The sequence below is a fragment of the Heptranchias perlo genome, chromosome 24 (assembly GCF_035084215.1).
Source record: "Heptranchias perlo isolate sHepPer1 chromosome 24, sHepPer1.hap1, whole genome shotgun sequence".
Lineage (NCBI taxonomy): Eukaryota > Metazoa > Chordata > Chondrichthyes > Hexanchiformes > Hexanchidae > Heptranchias > Heptranchias perlo.
In genome coordinates, this window is record NC_090348.1 from 7,757,292 (window position 1) to 7,775,131 (window position 17,840).

At 45.0% G+C, this 17,840-nt stretch overlaps 1 protein-coding gene across 4 annotated transcripts in view; it reads left to right on the top strand.

The window, feature by feature from the left end:
* sox5 (SRY-box transcription factor 5) overlaps positions 1–17,840 on the top strand; it is a 270,199-nt gene that overhangs the window by 175,646 nt on the left and 76,713 nt on the right. For 3 of the 4 annotated variants that reach the window (XM_068004705.1, XM_068004704.1, XM_068004707.1), the window contains 2 exons: positions 6,486–6,615; positions 11,744–11,823. In XM_068004705.1, coding sequence (XP_067860806.1) covers positions 6,486–6,615; positions 11,744–11,823 — 210 coding nt within the window. The remainder of the gene's footprint in view (positions 1–6,485; positions 6,616–11,743; positions 11,824–17,840) is intronic. The other variant, XM_068004706.1, reaches the window with a different exon arrangement.

Below are 17,840 nucleotides of genomic sequence, written 5' to 3' on the forward strand. Positions count from 1 at the left end.
TTCCGGGATTAGAAGGGTTTAATGCGGAGCGCAGATGAATCCAATACTATTGTCCAGAGTATTTCAGGGCAGAGGCTAAATTTATAGGATGATCAGTACGAGCTGATTGAAAAATCCCCTTGTTTAGTAAACTCTGGGGATTGACATTGTCCAATGTTGGATAAGTGAAAATGGGACTCGAGCTTTTACTTTTTGTGTAATAGGCATTGTTGGAACACGACAGGCTGGGACAAGGCATGCAGCTGTTCCAGTGTTTTCGACCAAACCATTAAAGGCTTAGACCAACCCATTATTTTTTTTTCCTGTCCCTACAACTGTTTTTGTGATAAGATGCAACAAGCCCGTAACAGCCCCAGTCCATCTCGAAGGTGTAGCTGGAAACTAAACTGGCTGGACAAGCTGTTACACATAATACTTCAATCCGGCAACAAACTAAAGCAAAAACACGGCTAATTGTCTCTTCCAGTGAGCCAAGTATCTTTTCTCACTGGGGACCTTGCATTCCTGCATTGCACCATTTCACGTGACGCAACTCCACTAGATCGAGTTATTTTTTGCTGTAATCGTTTTTTAAAAAAAACCTGGGGGGGAAATGGCTAATTACTTAATTATAAATTACACATTGAAATTGATACACACTCAGGTACCACAGAATTAGCAGCACACTGACAACAATGATGATGAAAGCTTGCAGCTTAGACTACAGGACCTTGTGTTAACCCTTAGGCGCCTACACACACAAGATTCAAGTGGACTTTCAGATTTGCACCGGGCTAAAGGTTAAAACTATCATTTTGCTCGGATGTAAATGAGGTGTGACATGTTTACTCAGTACATGTTATCAAATATTTCCAGCGTGTTTTATTAGGATATACTGCAGGTACTGATCCGGAGGCTGGTCATGTGCAGGCTAGTCAGACACGGCAAATGCCAGCTCTTTCCCTACTGTTATCTCAAAGGCTATATATAATATACTTGGCTTTTAATGCTAGAATTACAGCCTTAGTAAAAATCATCTAAAATGATATCCCCCCCCATCATAACCATCTCCAGTTAACAGTATGGGACAACCTTCCTCCCACCATCATCCACATCAATTCACGACTGACCAGCAGGAAATGCTTCACCTTTCTCCCCACCCAGATAGAATGGCATGCTGCTTTTGACCATTTTGTGCACGGAAGGATTTATTTGAAAACAAAACAGAAAAACTTTAAATGTTGTTGCTGTGCCTCTGTTACCTCCAGACTCAACTATTCCCATGCTCTCCTGGCCAGCCTCCCACCTTGCACCCTTCGTGAGCTTATCCAAAACCGTGCTGCCCGTATCCTAACTCGCACCAAGTCCCATTCACCCTTCACCCCTGTGCTCGCTGACCTACATCGGCTCCCAGTCCAGCAACGCCTCGATTTTAAAATTCTCATCCTTGTGTTCAAAACCCTCCATGGACTCGCCCCCTCCCTATCTCCGTAACCCCCTCCAGCCCTATAACCCTCTGAGATTTCTGCACTCCTCTAATACTGGCCTATTGCACATCCCTAATTTCCTTCGCTCCACCATTGTCGGCCGTGGCTTCAAATGCCGAGGCCCCAGGATCTGGAATTCCCTCCCTAAACCTCTCCTCCTTTAAGTCTCTCCTTAAAATCTACCTCTTTGACTGAGCTTTTGGCCACCTGATCTAATATCTCCTTATGTGGCTTCGTGTAAAATTTTGTCTGATAATGCTCCTGTACACTATGTTAAAGGCGCTATATAAATGCAAGTTGTGTTTTAAAAGCTTAGTGTAATATTGCAAGTAAGAAAAAAAAGGTAGTCAATATGCTAATGAGCTTGTCTTGCCATTGTTTCCTCATAGACTTCAAATAATAAGCAGTTCAGTGGTTTGTCTCCACAATTGATAAACATCTCACATCCAGTGTGTTGGACAATCTTTTCCTGATTGTGAACGGTTAGAAATAAAGCAGTATGACAGATGTCTAAAAAGCAGTCTAACTTTTGCAATAGAAGGTGGCAGGCAAGGCAAAAAGGTCCTGGAAAAGGCAAGTTTTTTTTTTAAAAAGTCAGAAGCCACATAAAGAGATATTAGGACAGGTGACCAAAAGTTTGGCCAAAGAAGTAGGTTTTAAGGAATAACTTAAAGGAAGAGAGAGATGTAGAAAGGCGGAGAGGTTTAGAGAGGGAATTCCAGTGCTTGGAGCCCAGGCCGCCAATGGTGGTCTGTTCAAGTCAGGCAAATTGACTTTCAGAAGTGGGTAGCATGTCATATTCGTTATTTTCTTGATGTTATGTGGAGATAAGTTGTATCAATTAACTGATCAAAACTATTGCTTTGTGCGTTTGCCTTACCTGTGGAATAAAGCAGCAGAACCAAGCTGCACCTCATCTAGTGTTACCTCGGTCCACCTTTGGAGCGATTAATGAAATATATGTCTAAAAGACACAAAGATCCGGTTCAGGTCCCCCGGGGGGAGGGGGTTTCATTGTTACATCCCTGGGATATGCTATCATACAAGTTGCTACAGGGCAGTGTGAGCCAAGTCCCATCAAAGTAAGATGCACAGACCACGTACGGGAGTGACTGACACCTGAGAAGACATCTACGGCAGAATTTGTAACAATAACGTTCCATTGAGAAGCCCAGCAGAGCACTGACCAGAATAGCGAGTGAGCTAAAATGGCTTTCTAGGATATAAGCTCATCACCTGCTCATTGGGCCTCGAGCACTCAGTTACACAAGAACGGGTGACTCAGTAACTAAACAAATCTTAAAGGGATATGTTTTTTTTCTTTTTATCCTCTTGCTCTATAAAAATGTATTGACTTATTTCCATAATTTCATCCACCGCCCTTCCCTCCCAGGCCGCGGCCTACCTGAACTACTTGTAGTCAGGCCTTCGATAATGCCCCGCTAACTGCCTGATTCCACAAGGAAACACGGGAGAGGATCCCATCCCTGACTCCCTCGCTGGTACAGTACATGTCTGCGCTGCTTCTTATCAGGAAGACTCATTTTGATCAAGGGGTTTAGCCAGTTTAGTAACAAATCAAATCTATATCCTACCGATGCTGAAGCCTCTTCTGCCAAGCTGCCAAGATTTCGTGCAAAGTTCAGCAGCAGGATCCATTCCTTAACTTACACATTTTATTAGCTAAAGTCAAATGACCTTGGGTGGTATAATCTGACAACGTGTCTATTTGAAAAGAGAATTTTCCTGGTGGGTCTGTTAGCAAATGCTTCTGTGAGATGCTCTACTCCCTGTTGAGCGTGCAGTCAGGTTCAAGTGCTGACTTGTGTTACATTGTAATCTCTGTATTGACAGGTTATGTTTTTTCTTTATTAGCCCTTAAGGCAGACTAGCACTTGCAAAGGGATGGGAATGTTGAATTCATCTGAGAACTTTCTAGTCATTTTCAATAACATCACTTTTTTTTTCTCAATTTTTTTTTTCTTGGCAGTGCAGTCCCTGGTAGGAACCATCTGTCACTCTGTTTTCAATGCGTTGTTCTCAGTCTTCATGCTTGGCAAAGTCACTTTTATCTCCAGAACCTTTAGAAGTTCTGGGGCTTCCTGCCGATCTCGTCTGTGTAAAATATTCTGCACAGCTGTTTGTTTTATTTTATTTGAGACTATCCGTAATCCAAATATAGTCAGCGCGCCTCTGCTTAAAAGACAACACAGTTGAGCTTTATTAAGAGGCAAGGGAGACTGAAAAGTAGAAAGAATATTTTTCTTCGCGAGGGCCAGCATCTAATCATCTAATCTAACTTCAATGGAGCAGCAGTGCTCATATGGGACAAAAAAAGAGCCAAACCTTCACAAGCTGATTACATAGAATTATATAATATGAACAGCACATAAACAGGCCATTCGGCCCAACTGGTCCATTCCGTTGTTTATGCTCCACACAAGCCTCCTCCCACCCCTCTTCATCTAATGCTCTATATCTCACCATATCAGCATAACCTTCTATTCCTTTCTCCCTCATGTGTTTATCTAGCTTCCCCTTAAATGCATCTATGCTATTCGCCTCAACTACTCCTTGTGGTAGCGAGTTCCACATTTTAACCGCTTTCTGGGTAAAGTTTCTCCTGAATTCCCTATTGGATTTATTAGTGACTATTTTATATTTACGGCCCTTAATTTTGGTCTCCCCCACTAGTGGAAACATCTTCGCAACACCTACCCTATCATACCTTTTCATAATCTTAAAGACCTCTTTAAGATTCTGGTAAATGGTGAGAGCCCTGGGAATTGAGAAATTGTTCTGTTTTTGCATTGAACGAGCATGTCTAGGTCAGGTATTATTTAGCAAGGCAAATGTGGCTCCACCTACACGGGCTCAGTAATACAGCTTAACCCAACCTTCAAATAATTGTCTTCCACTCTCCCACACTAACATGTCATTTACATTCTCAACATTCCCATTACTATAAATAATAATTTTTTTTTAGAGCAAAGGTAGATGAGGACGCATTTATATAACAGGGAGATTGTAGATGGGAGGCTTGTTTTCAGTGGTAATAATGAAGGAATATTTTTGTGCATTCGAAATATGCATTTAACTACAATTTTATATTATTAGTGAGGAGTGGTGTGTATATATAAAAAAAACTGGTTTCAACCGTGAAAAACACAACATGACCAAATAATCACTTGAATTATTGAGCTGAGATTTACTGAGCAGGGTGAAGGAGGCAGGGACTTCGAGGACCACTTGGAACCTCCCTGGGCACCTCGGGCAGACCATAATCAAAGACTTGGGGGCAGGGGATGATTTTCCACGCGGGTTCTCCCGAACGACCGCCATCACTTCAGCAGAAGAGCTGCAGATACCTCGAAAAAATAGCATAAATGGAGAAAAGTTGCTCCCCAGCAACAACCACCAGAAGATGGGAGAGAATGTAGTGTGGTCAAGTCACAACTAAAATAACCAGGGGTTTAGTGGTACTTTGGGTTAGCACATTGCGCTTTGACCTCTAGGCACTGCGTTCAAAGCAGCTCAGGTCGATGGAATGAAAGTGTCCCCTTTCTGCTTGCTTTAGAGGTGCGAATTGAAATGAGTTTATATAGTCTCGGCCCACTTCCTAATTGATATGGGACCACAGCACACAACTGTCCACAATTTGGCACCAATTTGGCAGTATCACTCTGAAAAGCAATAAGAATTGCCAACGTGGAAAGTGGAAAATTTTACAGTGGGGTTAAAGCATATTGCCAGGCTAGTTCAGAAGGAACTTTGTTCTATATGTGGGCGGGCTATACCTGAACTGCATGAGGTTCATATTGGGTGCATAAAATGGAAAGTGTTCTATTCCCTAGAACTTGGGCACCTCAAGTCAACCAACCCCCATCTGCTAAAAAATAAATGACCATATTATAATTACCACACTGCCCTGAACTTATTACTTTCAAATGTCTAGGACTGAATGCAAACCTTAGTCACAATTTTTTTTTACCTCTTTGGTTCCCCGGTTTCTAATTGGATACCATAACACTTTTAAGAATCTTCCTGGGATGACTGAGCGCTAACAGATCATTTACAAAGTGACTTTGTAGATCATGTTGGCTGTGCCCCTCAATATCCATTCCTCCTTCTAAAAAGGTATTCTAGAGCTTTGATTGATTTAGCTCTATGGTAGCACTCTTGTGTCTGAGTCAGGAGGTTGTGGGTTCGAGTCTCATTCCATAGACTTGAGCACAAAACTAGCTGATACTTCGTGCTGTATTGAGGGAGCCTCTGCTGCACTGTGAGAGGTGCCGTCTTTGAGGATGTTAAACTGAGGCCTTGTCTGTCCTCTCAGGTAGATGTAAAAGATTCTATGGCACCATTCGAAGAAGAGCATGGAAGTTCTTCGGGTCTCCTGGCCAATACTTATCCCTCATCCAACATTACTAAAGCAAATTATTTGGTCACTATCTCATTGCCATTTGTGGGATCTTGCTGTGCTCATTTTTGGCTGTCAGGTTTCCCTACAACGACTACCTTTCAAAAGTAATTCATTGGCTGTGAAACACTTTAGGATGTCCTCAGGTCATGAAAGGCGCAAGTTCTTTCAAAGCTGTATCAATTGCCTCGTTACCTTATGGCATTAGGAGTCAACCACTTAGGGAGGGACTGGAGTCACATGTAGGGGTGGTAGATTCCCTTCCCTGAAGGACATTAATGAGCCCTAGTTGAGTTTTTACAATAGTCCAGCAGCTTTCATGGTCATTTTTCCAAGCGCCAAATTTACCATATTTTATGGTAGGATTTGAACTCACAACCTCTGGATTATTAGTAGCAGCACCATAACCACTAGGCTAACATATCTCACCATGTTGTGAGAATATTTGACCATTTGTATGGAACACAGCATGTGGTGTTGTATTGGGTGCTGTAAATGATCCCTCGTAAGTGCATTCATCTGTATTGTCACTTTAAAAAAAATCAATTCTATTCTGACTGAAGACATGTTTCTATTTTTTGATTTTTTTTAATCTTCAGCAGGTTCAAGGTCAGCTGCCTCCATTGATGATCCCAGTGTTTCCCCCAGACCAGCGGACCTTGGCAGCTGCAGCAGCCCAGCAAGGATTCCTCCTGCCTCCTGGATTCTCCTACAAACCCGGAGGATGCAGTAAGTGTTTGGGAAGCCTGGTGGAAAGCGGTGTTCTGCCGGACGGAGCAGGGCAAGTCCTCAGTGGCACTCAGGGCAAATGCCACATCTTGGCGTGTTGTTAAAGTCTGCCAGCAAAGCAGGCTGGCAGAATTTCAGATGAATAAGACAGGGATGATAATGTAATCTAACGTAGCAGCGATGTTCTGCTGGGGTGTGAAACTGTCGCAGCCTATCCTCCGGGCAAGTGGGTAGATAAATCTCTTCAATTTTTATTAGCTGCACATTTGAAAGACAGAACTTGTGTCATGCAAAGATACTCAGATTACACTGTATTATGTTGGGTTTTATTTAACCGATAATATAAATGACAGTTATCGTGCTTTTTTTAGTATTACCTATGAAATGAGTAAAAAATATCGAATAAAATCTATGAAATGAGTAAAAAAACATTGAGTAATAATCGTGGGAGATTTCAACAACCCCCAAATAAACTGGCAAGAAGAAGTGGGGAAAGGGGAATTGAGTATTTACAGTACCACGTATGTGAGAAGCTCAACAAGAGAGGAATCACTGCTGGATCTAGTAATGGGAAATGAACCAGAGCAGCTAAGAGAAGTAAGCATAGGGGAACATCCAGGCAATAGCGATCATAACATAATAAGGTTTAAAATAATGATGGAAAAAGACATAAGTAAGATAAAGACCAAAGTAATATATTGGAAAAAAGTTAATTTTGTAGGGATGAGAGTGGAACTAGGGAAGGTAAACTGGAAAAAAATTAACAGACAAAAAAATAGAACAACAGTGGGAAATATTCGAAACATTGATCTACAAAGTTCAGGAGAAATATATTCCTCTTAAAAAAAACAACAAACTAGCCAATAATGTAACACGATGGATGAATAAAGAGATAAGGGTAAAATTGAAACTAAAGAATAACGCATACACTAAGTACATAGACAATAAAGGAGAGGATGACAAAAGGGAATATGAAGAGGTTAGGAAAGAAGTAAAAAAAACAATTAGGAAAACAAAGACGAACTACAAAATTAAATTATCAAGGAATATAAAAAGAAATAGTAAAGTATTCTACAGACACATAAATAACAAAAGAAAAATCAGGATAGGGATAGGGCCACTAAGGGGTGAACAAGATAAACTCACAGGTAATGACAGCGAAATGGCAGAAATACATAAAAAGTTACTTTGCCTCAATATTTACCGGGGAGACTAACATGGTGGACAGGACATTATAAGAAGAGATCAATAAAGAGGTAAAGACATTTAAGATAGAACGGGGAGAGATAATTGATAAACTAATCAAACTTAGAGAGGATAAAACCCCTGGTCCAGATGGATTTCATCCGTGCATATTAAAAGAAGTTAGGGAAGAGATAGCAGAGGCACTATTACATATATATCAAAATTCATTAGAAAAGGGAATAGTGCCAGAGGACTGGTGTATAGCTAATATTATTTCTATATTTAAAAAGGGAGATAGAATAAGTCCAGGGAACTATAGATCAGTTAACTTAACGTCAGTGGTAGGAAAGATAATGGAATCTTTACTCACAAGATGTAATAGAAAAACATCTAGAAAACAAAAATGTAATAAAGAATAGTCAGCACGGATTTCAGATGGGAAGGTCATGCTTGACCAACCTTATTGAATTCTTTGAAGAAATAACAGAAAGAGTAGACAAGGTTAATGTAGTAGATGTAATACATTTGGATAGCAAGCTGGTTACAAAACAGAAAACAGAGAGTAGGGGTTAAGGGTGGCTATTGAGACTGGCAAAAGTTAGGAAGTGGTGTTCCACAGGGGTCGGTGTTGGGACCACAGTTGTTCACAATTTACATAAATGATTTGGACTCGGGAATCGGAAGTACAATTTCAAAATTTGCAGACGACATCAAATTGGGGTGTCGTTAATACAAAGGATGAATGCTGCAAAATGCAAGAAGACATTAGTAAACTTGCACAATGGGCGTGAAATTGGGAAATGAATTTCAATGTAGATAAGTGTGAGGTGGTGCATTTTGTTAGGAAGAATAAAGAGGCCACATATTGCTTGGATAATAAGAATCCAAATGTGGTAGAAGAGCAAAGGTGTAGGGAGGGAAGGGGCTCGTGTGGAGAATAAACATGGGCACGATGTAATTTGATTACGTAATAATCAATTAGAAGGGATGCATTAATAAATTAGCAAATTCTGACTGACTCTGAGCTTTAGCTATAACTAATGAATGCACTGTAATAAATTAAGTTTAGAAGGTACAGCAAGGTGAAAAAAGGTTCTGTTTATTTGTAATATTAATTCTGTTGGTGATGATCTTAAACTTAAGCCCCCAATTACTGACTTAACGACCATGGAAATAAGCCTTTCCTCATGAGTAAAGCCTCTCATCCCTGGTATCATCTTAGTGAATCTCTTCTGCTCCCTTTCTTTTTGCACCGCATTCTTCCTAAATTAAGACGCCCATAACGGAACATAATGTTCTAACTGCGGTCTAACCAATAATTGTATAGGTTTAGCATTACCTGTTTACTTTTGTACTCTGTACCCCTATTTATAAAACCTAGGATCCCATATACTTTTTATAAGCATTATCAACTTGACCTCCCACTTTTAAGGATTTGTACATCTCTCTGCTCCTCTACTCCTTTCAACGATAGAAAATGTACCTATTTTGTAATAATTACCAAACATGGCTCTATAGGGTTGCAGACTCTTAGACTGACAGTAATGAAATGGTTATTTTTTACAGCATCTCCTGTGGGTTTACTTGCATTCCTTTGAACACATATAGTGATGAACTCTTTACAGGAGCAGCACTGTTGATTGTTTAAGAGTGAAAAGCTTTTCTTCCCATGCTCTCATTTACTTTAAAAAAATATCTTTACTTAATTTTTATTTATTTTGACGTCCAGTTTTTTTCCCCTTCCTCCTGCTGCTATTCACGATTCTCCAGCTCTGAGGGTAGGTTGATCACGCTCTCCTGCTGTCCCGCTCTGCTACTAGCTGTTAGCAGGAGCGTGAGAGTGGCCTGGACTAACTCACTAGTTGCATCTGCCCCGACTTTCTTTGAAGCAGGAGGTCAGTTCCATTTGATGCCTTGGCCAGCCAAGCTGGTTGATATATGGGGTGAACACAAATACCAACCCCCATCCCCCATCCTGCCAGTGCACCTTGGCACTGAGGGCAAAAAATCTGCCGCAGACATATGCCCGAAGTGCATATTGTGAAACTGCAATTAAAGCATGGAAAATCGCAGACTGGGAGCAAACAATTTTACCATATGCTGTCCGGGCATAAACCCATAGTGCAGTAGTGGAATCTTCTCCCCTTAGGTCATCATTTGATTTTTTTTTAAAATTGCTTTCTTCCTAATTTTTGAATCATTTTCATTTTACGTTTAAATAAATCGGAGATAATGGCGCAGATTTTCCTCGTTGGAATCTTCCTGTGTAAAGTTGGAGAGGCGGGGTTTATGGCAGCTTGGTTGAGCCAACATTGATCCTGGAGAATCTCCCAGGCTCAGCCTAATGTAAATATTCCTTGGGTGAGCTCTTGGCAATAGTGCTGCCTGTGTTTGGGGGGAGGGGAGGGGAGGCCGAAAGTCTATTGTTACAGGAGCCGGACCCTTACAGCAGCTTAAAGGGGCGGGCGGCCCCTGATTTCACAAAAGTCTGCTGCCTCCGACAAGTTGGCTAATCCCACCAATGTGCAGCTGCCACTCCATTCTCCCACATTGCGTTCCTGATTCTTAGCCAATCACTTCATCCCTTGCCCCTAGCAACGCCGCATGCCTTTTGAATGCTGGCGTTGCCGGGGTCCAGCGTTGCTAAGGCGATAATGGCATTGTTATTGCATAACCTGAATGCGCCTGCCCATATTTGGACGGGCCCCTCTGCCATATACCGTCCCTTCCAGCGGAATATTGCACCCAGTACAAAAATGGGAGTCTCTAAGGATTAACAGATCACGTTGCTTATTGCGTCAAACGAGACTGCAACTGCAGCTTGAAAGCTTTTCCCTCCAGTAGTAGACCAGAAGGAAGGCAAAGATCAGTATTTCTCGCTAAAGTGGTAGCGTAGAAGTGGAAAGTCCCGCCTTGTGTCGACTTAATCCCCGCCTGTCCTGTACAACACGAGATTACATTTGACATTGACTGTGAGGGAAAGGGTTTGGGCTGAAGTGCGGAATGGGGGTGTGGGGGGGTTTAATATTAATCCTCGGGATGTGGACGTCGCTGGCAAGGCTGGCATTCATTGTCCATTGTTGTAGTGCCCTTGAGAAGGTGGTGGTGAGCCTTCTTGGACCACTGCAGTCCGTATGGTGAAGGTACTGCCATAGAGCTGTTTGGTAAGGAGTTCCAGGATTTTGACCCAGTGACGCTGAAGAAACGGCCGATTTATGTCCAAGTCGGGATGGTGTGTGACGTTTTGGCTGTGCAGTGTCAGAATTAGACTCTACAGATACAAATCCAAAATGGGGAGTTGGGAGGGTGATCGACAGGGATTCGCGGGTGGTGAACGGGGGGAGATGGACAGCGGAGGCCCAGACTTTCCTTGTGGAGCACTCCAGCAACTCCTGGCCCCGCTAAGGAAAGTGTTTTACTTACCTATGGAGGGCCTCTGCTGTTTTCAGACCAGCTGTCGCTGAGCTCAGGATGGGGTTAAAATGCCTTCGGGGTCCTTTGACGTCACAGGATGAGTCCTTAAGCCTGAGTCCGGTGGGTGTCTCATCTGCTGCCAAATCCAGCGGCGTGAAAATCGTCGGGAAGGAGCTGAACTGCTTCTCTGTTCCGTTCCCGCCAAATGGGGAGAGTTAAAATTCCCCCCCAAATCTGCCAGTAGGGAAGAACTAATGGCAGGACCAACAAGACAGATTTGAACCTGCGTTAAGAGACCTGTCTATCAGGACAACCTGACAGCAGTGGCAATGATACAGTTTTATTGTATATAATTCCCACTGTGCATCGTCAATTCATCACCGATTTTCATTTTGAGAGCTGAAAGTCAAGGGTCACAGACTGAGCAATGTTCACAGACAGCACAGGGTTTTGGGAAGAGTGGGTGGGTGGGATTGGTAGATGGAGTGTGTACGAGAGGTTCTAAGACCTACGTTGTTCTCTTTCACAGACGAGCCCTACCCTCTTCAGCTTATCCCCACAACGATGGCGGCGGCAGCAACACCAGGGCTTGGCCAACTCCAGCTGCAGGTAAGACAGATGTTAATATTATTGTAACTCGGAGGCATAAAGGACAGGGCAGGTCTTTGGAGGAAGCGTTTAGGGAAGAGCAGCGAACAAAATCTGAGCCTTCGACAAATAAATGCCTGTCAAGGACTTCCTGACGACTCAGATCAGCAAACTCAACATAGACTGGGGTTCAAACCTGGAACCTTCCTCATCGGTGCTGAGTTAGTTGATCTCAACAAGGGTGACGCTTGGAGTGTTACAATTGGCCTGAGCATCCCAAGATTAGGAACTGGAAGATTAGCCAAGGTTTCTACTCCGAATCGCCCTCCATCCACTGCTGCTGGAAGTGCATGTCTGTGGATGGTTGGATAAGTTCAGGAATGAGCTCAGTTGTAATCCCCCCTGTGGCTGGACACACACTGTGACAGCCTTAGTTGCTAGAGTGTGACTGACCAAAGAACCATACCACAGCAAAGAGTCAGCACCGGGGGAACGGGGGGAGGAACTGACATTGAAAACCAGCACAGAAAAATAGAAAACGTATGTCAAGAGATTTCCAGAGATAGATATATCAAGATGTCCAATCTCACATTGAATAGCATTAGTTTCTCATTTATTAGTCAGGATTTATATGTACCTCTGTTTTTCCAGCAAAACCATATTTTCATTCCCCATCCCGAACCCTACGTTACAGCTCTTATCTTGTTGGAGCATGGGAGAGGGGCAAGTCATTTGTTCCAAGGCCTCCAGCAATACCACTCTTAATATGGGGGCCGATTTTCGGATGGCCGAGCGGGTGCGTTGGGGGCTCCTAAAATGGCGGAATCTCGGAGCGGGTTTGGAGCCCGGCTCCAACCCGCTGACTTCCGGGTTCCCCAGTGACGCAAATTAAAGCCGGCGGGATGATAATTTACATTGTTATTTAGATACTTAAGGTACTTGACAGACCTCATTGAGTGGAGATTTTGGCAGGGGTGCAATTTTGAAGGATCCCTCAGCGTGTTTCCCGTGCTGTGGGAAACACTCCCTATTGGAGCAGACGTGTTTCAGCCAGCAGCCAGTGGGAGATGCAAAGGATTATTTGACAGGTGGGGAGAAAACCCCATTTATTGCAGCAGGGCACTCTGTCACTTCAGACAAAGTTTTGACTGCAACACCTTTGTCTTTCCACTCAAAATGCTTAATTTATACCCTGAACTCTGCTGTGCAAACACAGTTACCTACTTTGCGGACCCCCTCAAACTCACACCGTCAGGATGGGGGGGTGCCATAGCTGCATTCAGCACTTCATCATAGGACGAGCAACATCACCAGCCTCGCCAGGCACGCCGTCCACCTCCGCCACATGGAGCTGCACAACACAGTGCTGTGCCACAGGCATCTGCACAAAATAGACATGCAACTACACATACATCCACTGTAGGGTGACCGAATGGGTGGCATCAAGTGTGGGTGTTCATGGTGAATCTCATGAAAGGGACTTATTACACAAGCCAGTCAAGAATGGCCAAGACGTGGCTGTAGTGGTGACAATAATAATATTTAATGTGCCATTAACAAAAATCAAATATAAATAAAAAACCTGACAAACCGTCAAACACCCTTGTGCATCCCCTTTGTGCTCACAAATCCTTTGCCTTACGCTTACGAGTACTCCTACGTGGTGCATCCCCTGTGGCTGCAGTAGAGGTAGTGACAGGTTGCTCTTGTTCATGCCCTGACGGATTAGATGCTTTGGTCCTACGCACTCTGGGTTTTGGTGCCTGTGAGGGCCCCTCCAAAGACTGCTCCACCTGCACCTGTGCAGGGGCAGACTCGGCCACCTGGAGAGGAGGCAGCATTGCGGGTACTGGTGGAGGGGGGGGCAACGGGTGAGACGTGGCAGCGCTTTGAGTGGCGTCTCCACTTCCATGTCCCCTTTCGCCATCATCCCTCCCCTGGGCCAGACCCACATCACTCCTACCACCCTGTTGGATGACTGTTTGGATGACATGTGTGAAGCCTTGTAAGGCCAGTGCCAGAGTATCTGCCTGCTTGTTTAAGGCGGTAGAAAGTTGCTCACCCTGAGTCCGAAGGGTTGTCAGGACCTCAATGGACTCATTAGTGAGCCGTGCTTGAAGCTCCATGGAGGCTAGCCTTCTCTCCATCGCAGACATTCCTGCACTTACCCGCGACACTATCTCAGAGATGCCCTCACGTCCCTGTGACAGTATCTCAGAATTGCCCTCCCTTACCTGTGCCACCATTCCACTCATGCAGGAGTTGGACTCCTCCATCCTCTGCGCGATTGTGGAGAGTGCGTGTGGCACCTGTTCCAGCACCTCGCAAATGTGCTGCTACCCCTCAATCATTCTCCTTTTCATGGATGGCCCCCAGGGTTCAGCAGAGCCTAAAGAAGAGTGCGAACTCTTCACAGCTGCCCCTGCCACCAGTGTCTGCTCGTGCTCACATATGTGTGGTGACTTGCCATGTGTGACCCCAACTAAGTGAGGACGGGGACCCACCGAGGTGTATGTATCTGTGCTGGTGGATGGTTCGCTCAGATGTAATGGTGCCCCCTCAGAGGCCGGCAGGTCCTCTGAGGAATCGCCCTGCGCCGTCATGGCGTTTGCTGAAGGCCCTGTAAGAGAACAGAAGGCAATAATAAGCATGATGACAGATGTTGAGGTGCTGAACATGGCAAGGCATGTTAACATCATTTGCTATTGTGAATGCTGAATGTTAAAGTTCTGTCACCAGCCGTTTGTCGGATGGCAGTCTCGGCGTCCCCGACGGACAGGCACTCGAGGGTGCGGCTTAGTTCAAGAGCCTCCTGCTCCGCACCTGTGAGGACGACCAGATGTTGCAGCCCCCTCTCCGGTCTTCGCCCTCTCCCATGCATTCTGCGCTCTCTTCTCCTATAAGGGGAGAAAGTAGAGAGGCGTGAGTGAGGGATGGTGATGTGGCCAACCGCTGAATGCATTGGTTTGGGTGAGGCTGACCGTGAAAGAGATGCATCAGAGGGTGAGTATGAGACAGAGCCATGAGATTGTATGAGGATTGGGTTGACTGGTCGCGGTGGGATGAGTACTGGGGAGGTGAGGAAGTGCAGGTAAGTTGAGGATGAGGTTTGAGTGGGTGTGAGGAGTGATGTGATAGAGTAGTATTGGCAGTGCAGAAGGAGTTGTGGGGTGGGGGCGGTGATGTGGAAGACAGAATGTAGGAGAATGAGTAAGTGTGCTCATTTTTGCTGACCTAGTTAGGTCACTGAAGCGCTTCCTGCACTGGATCCATATGCGGGAGATGTTGCTGCTGCTGGTGACCTCCTCTGCCACCTCGAGCCAGGCCTTCTTGGTGGCAGAGGCAGGCCATTTCCTCCCGTCCGCTGGGTGGAAAATATCCCTCCTCCTCCTCACCCCATCCAGTAGGACCTGGAATGAGGTATCGGTAAATCTGGGAGCAGCCTTTCCACAGGTCTGCTTCATTCTATACTTTTGATTGTTTGCTGCAGGAGCAGCATTGGAGGACTGCCCCTATAAATAGGGCTCCTCCAGCTGACGGCCTGTTTTGCGGGTGTGCAGTCCGCCCGCTGCGCAGGTTGACGACGGGAAACCCGGAAGCCGCGGTAAGTGCCTTCAATTTACCCGCGATCACGTGGGGAACGGACGGATTTTACTGGGCGGGTTACCCACACGTACCCTCTGATTCTCCTTCCCCCTTGAAGTGATGAGTATCCCTGCACAGCACGGCTGAGATCAGGACCAGGAATGGGGAAATTAAACTATGCCACTCCAGCCTGTGACTTTGCGCATTGATGCTCCAAAGCACAGTCCCCTTGTGCTACCCAAGACACTCACCTTTTAATTTTAGTCGGAGTTTATGTTTTAGTATCAGTTTGGCTCAGTGTGTAGCACTCTTGCCACTGAGTCAGAAGGTCGTGGGTTCAAGGACTTGAACGCAGGACCCAGAATAACACTTCTGTAGGAGGTGCTGCCTTTTGAATGAGACATTGAACCGAGGCTCCTTCTACATGTTCAGGTGGACATAAAAGATCCCAGGTCACTATTAGAAGAAGAGCAGGGGAGTGCTCCCACTGTCCTGGCCAACATTTATCCCTCAACCAACATCACTAAAAAAGCAGATTATCTGGTCATGTATCTCATTGCTGTTTGTGGGACCTTGCTGTGCATAAATTGGCTGCTGCATTTGCCTACAAAACAACAGTAATTGCACTTCAAATGTATTTCATTGGCTGTGAAATGCTTTGGGATGTCCTGAGGATGTGAAAGGTGATCTATAAATGCAAGTTCTTTCTTTCTAGTACAAAACCAATGTAGCTTTTCTATTTTTGGGAGAAGGTGTGAGAGATAGATGGATCAAAAAGGAAATGAGCTGTTCTGAAATATGGCAGGGCCATATGAAATATGTTCTGAAAAATGGCAGGGCAGCTCAGACCCGTGGAATGCATGGCCTGTGCCATGTGGGAACTCCAGGATGCTTCCTGTGTCTTAGACAACCAGAGGTGCAGGAAGTGTCGTCAGCTGGAGGAGCTCCAGCTCCGGGTTTCGGAGCTTGAGCAACAGCTGGCGTCACTGCAGTTCATTGGCGAGGCTGAGAGTTTCATGGACAGCATGTTTCAGGAGGTGGTCACCCCACAGCTTAAGAGAGTACAGGCAGAGAGGGACTGGGTGACCACCAGACAGGCAAGGAGAGCCAGGCAGGTAGTGCAGGAGTCCCCTGAGGGCATCTCGCTCTCTAACTGGTATTCAGTTCTGAATACTGGTGGGGGAGAGGGTTCCTCTGGGGAGAGCAGCCAGAGCCTAGTCCACAGCACCATGGGTGGCTCGGCTGTACCAGGGGGAGGAGAAAGGTCAGGAGAGCGATAGTGATAGGAGGTTCTATGCTTAGGGGAGCAGACAGGCGTTTCTGCAGACGTGATTCCAGGATGGTATGTTGCCTCCCAGGTGCCAGGGTCAAGGATGTAACCAAGCAGCTGCAGAACATTCTGGAGGGGGAGGGTGAACAGCCAGAGGTCATGGTCCATATCAGTACCAACAACATAGGTAGAAAGAGGAACGAGGTCCTGCAGGCAGGTTTTAAGGAGTTAGGAAAGAGATTAATAAGCAGGATCTCAAAGGTAATAATCTCCAGATTACATTCAGTGCCACGCACTAGCGAGTATAGAAATAGGAGGATAGAACAGATGAATGCATGGCTGGAGAGATGGTGCAGGAGGGAGGGCTTTAGATTCCTGGGGCATTGGGACCAGTTCTGGGGCAGGTGGGACCTGTACAGGCCGGATGGGTTGCACCTCAACAGGGCCGAGAACAATATCCTCACGGCGAGGTTTAATAGTGCTGTTGGGGAAGGTTTAAACTAGCTTGGCAGGGGGATGGGAACCTGAGCGTAGATTCAAAAGGGGGAGAAGCAGAGCTGGAAATTGAAGGTAGAAAATTAGTGAGTTTGGAAGGCAGAGGAAACAAAGGTTAGAAACTAGACAACAAAGGAGTTCGGCAGTGCAAAAAGTATAGTGAATAAGGCAAATGGGGCACAGATAGACACGCGGAAGTACGATACCTTAGCTATTACAGAAACATGGCTTAAACAGGGACAGGAATGGCAGCTCAATGTTCCTGGTTACAGGGTTTTCAGACGAGATAGAGAGGGGGATAAAAAAGCAGGGGTGGTGGCAATATTGGTTAAAGAAACAATAAGGGCTGTGAGGAGGGATGATATGTTAGAAGAATCATCAAATGAGGCCATATGGGTTGAGCTAAAGAACAAAAAAGGGGCAGTCACACTGCTGTGAGTGCACTATAGAACCCAGTCAGAGGGAGATAGAAGAACAAATATATAGGCAAATTTCTGAGAAGTGCCAAAACAATAGGTCAGTAATAGTGAGGGATTTCAACTACCCTAATGTTAACTGGGATAAATCAGTGCAAAAGGTATAGAGGGTGCAGAATTCTTAAATTGCATTCAGGAGAACTTTTTTAGCCAGTATGTTGCAAGCCCAACAAGAGGGACGGCAGCTCTGGATTAGTTTTAGGGAATGAAGC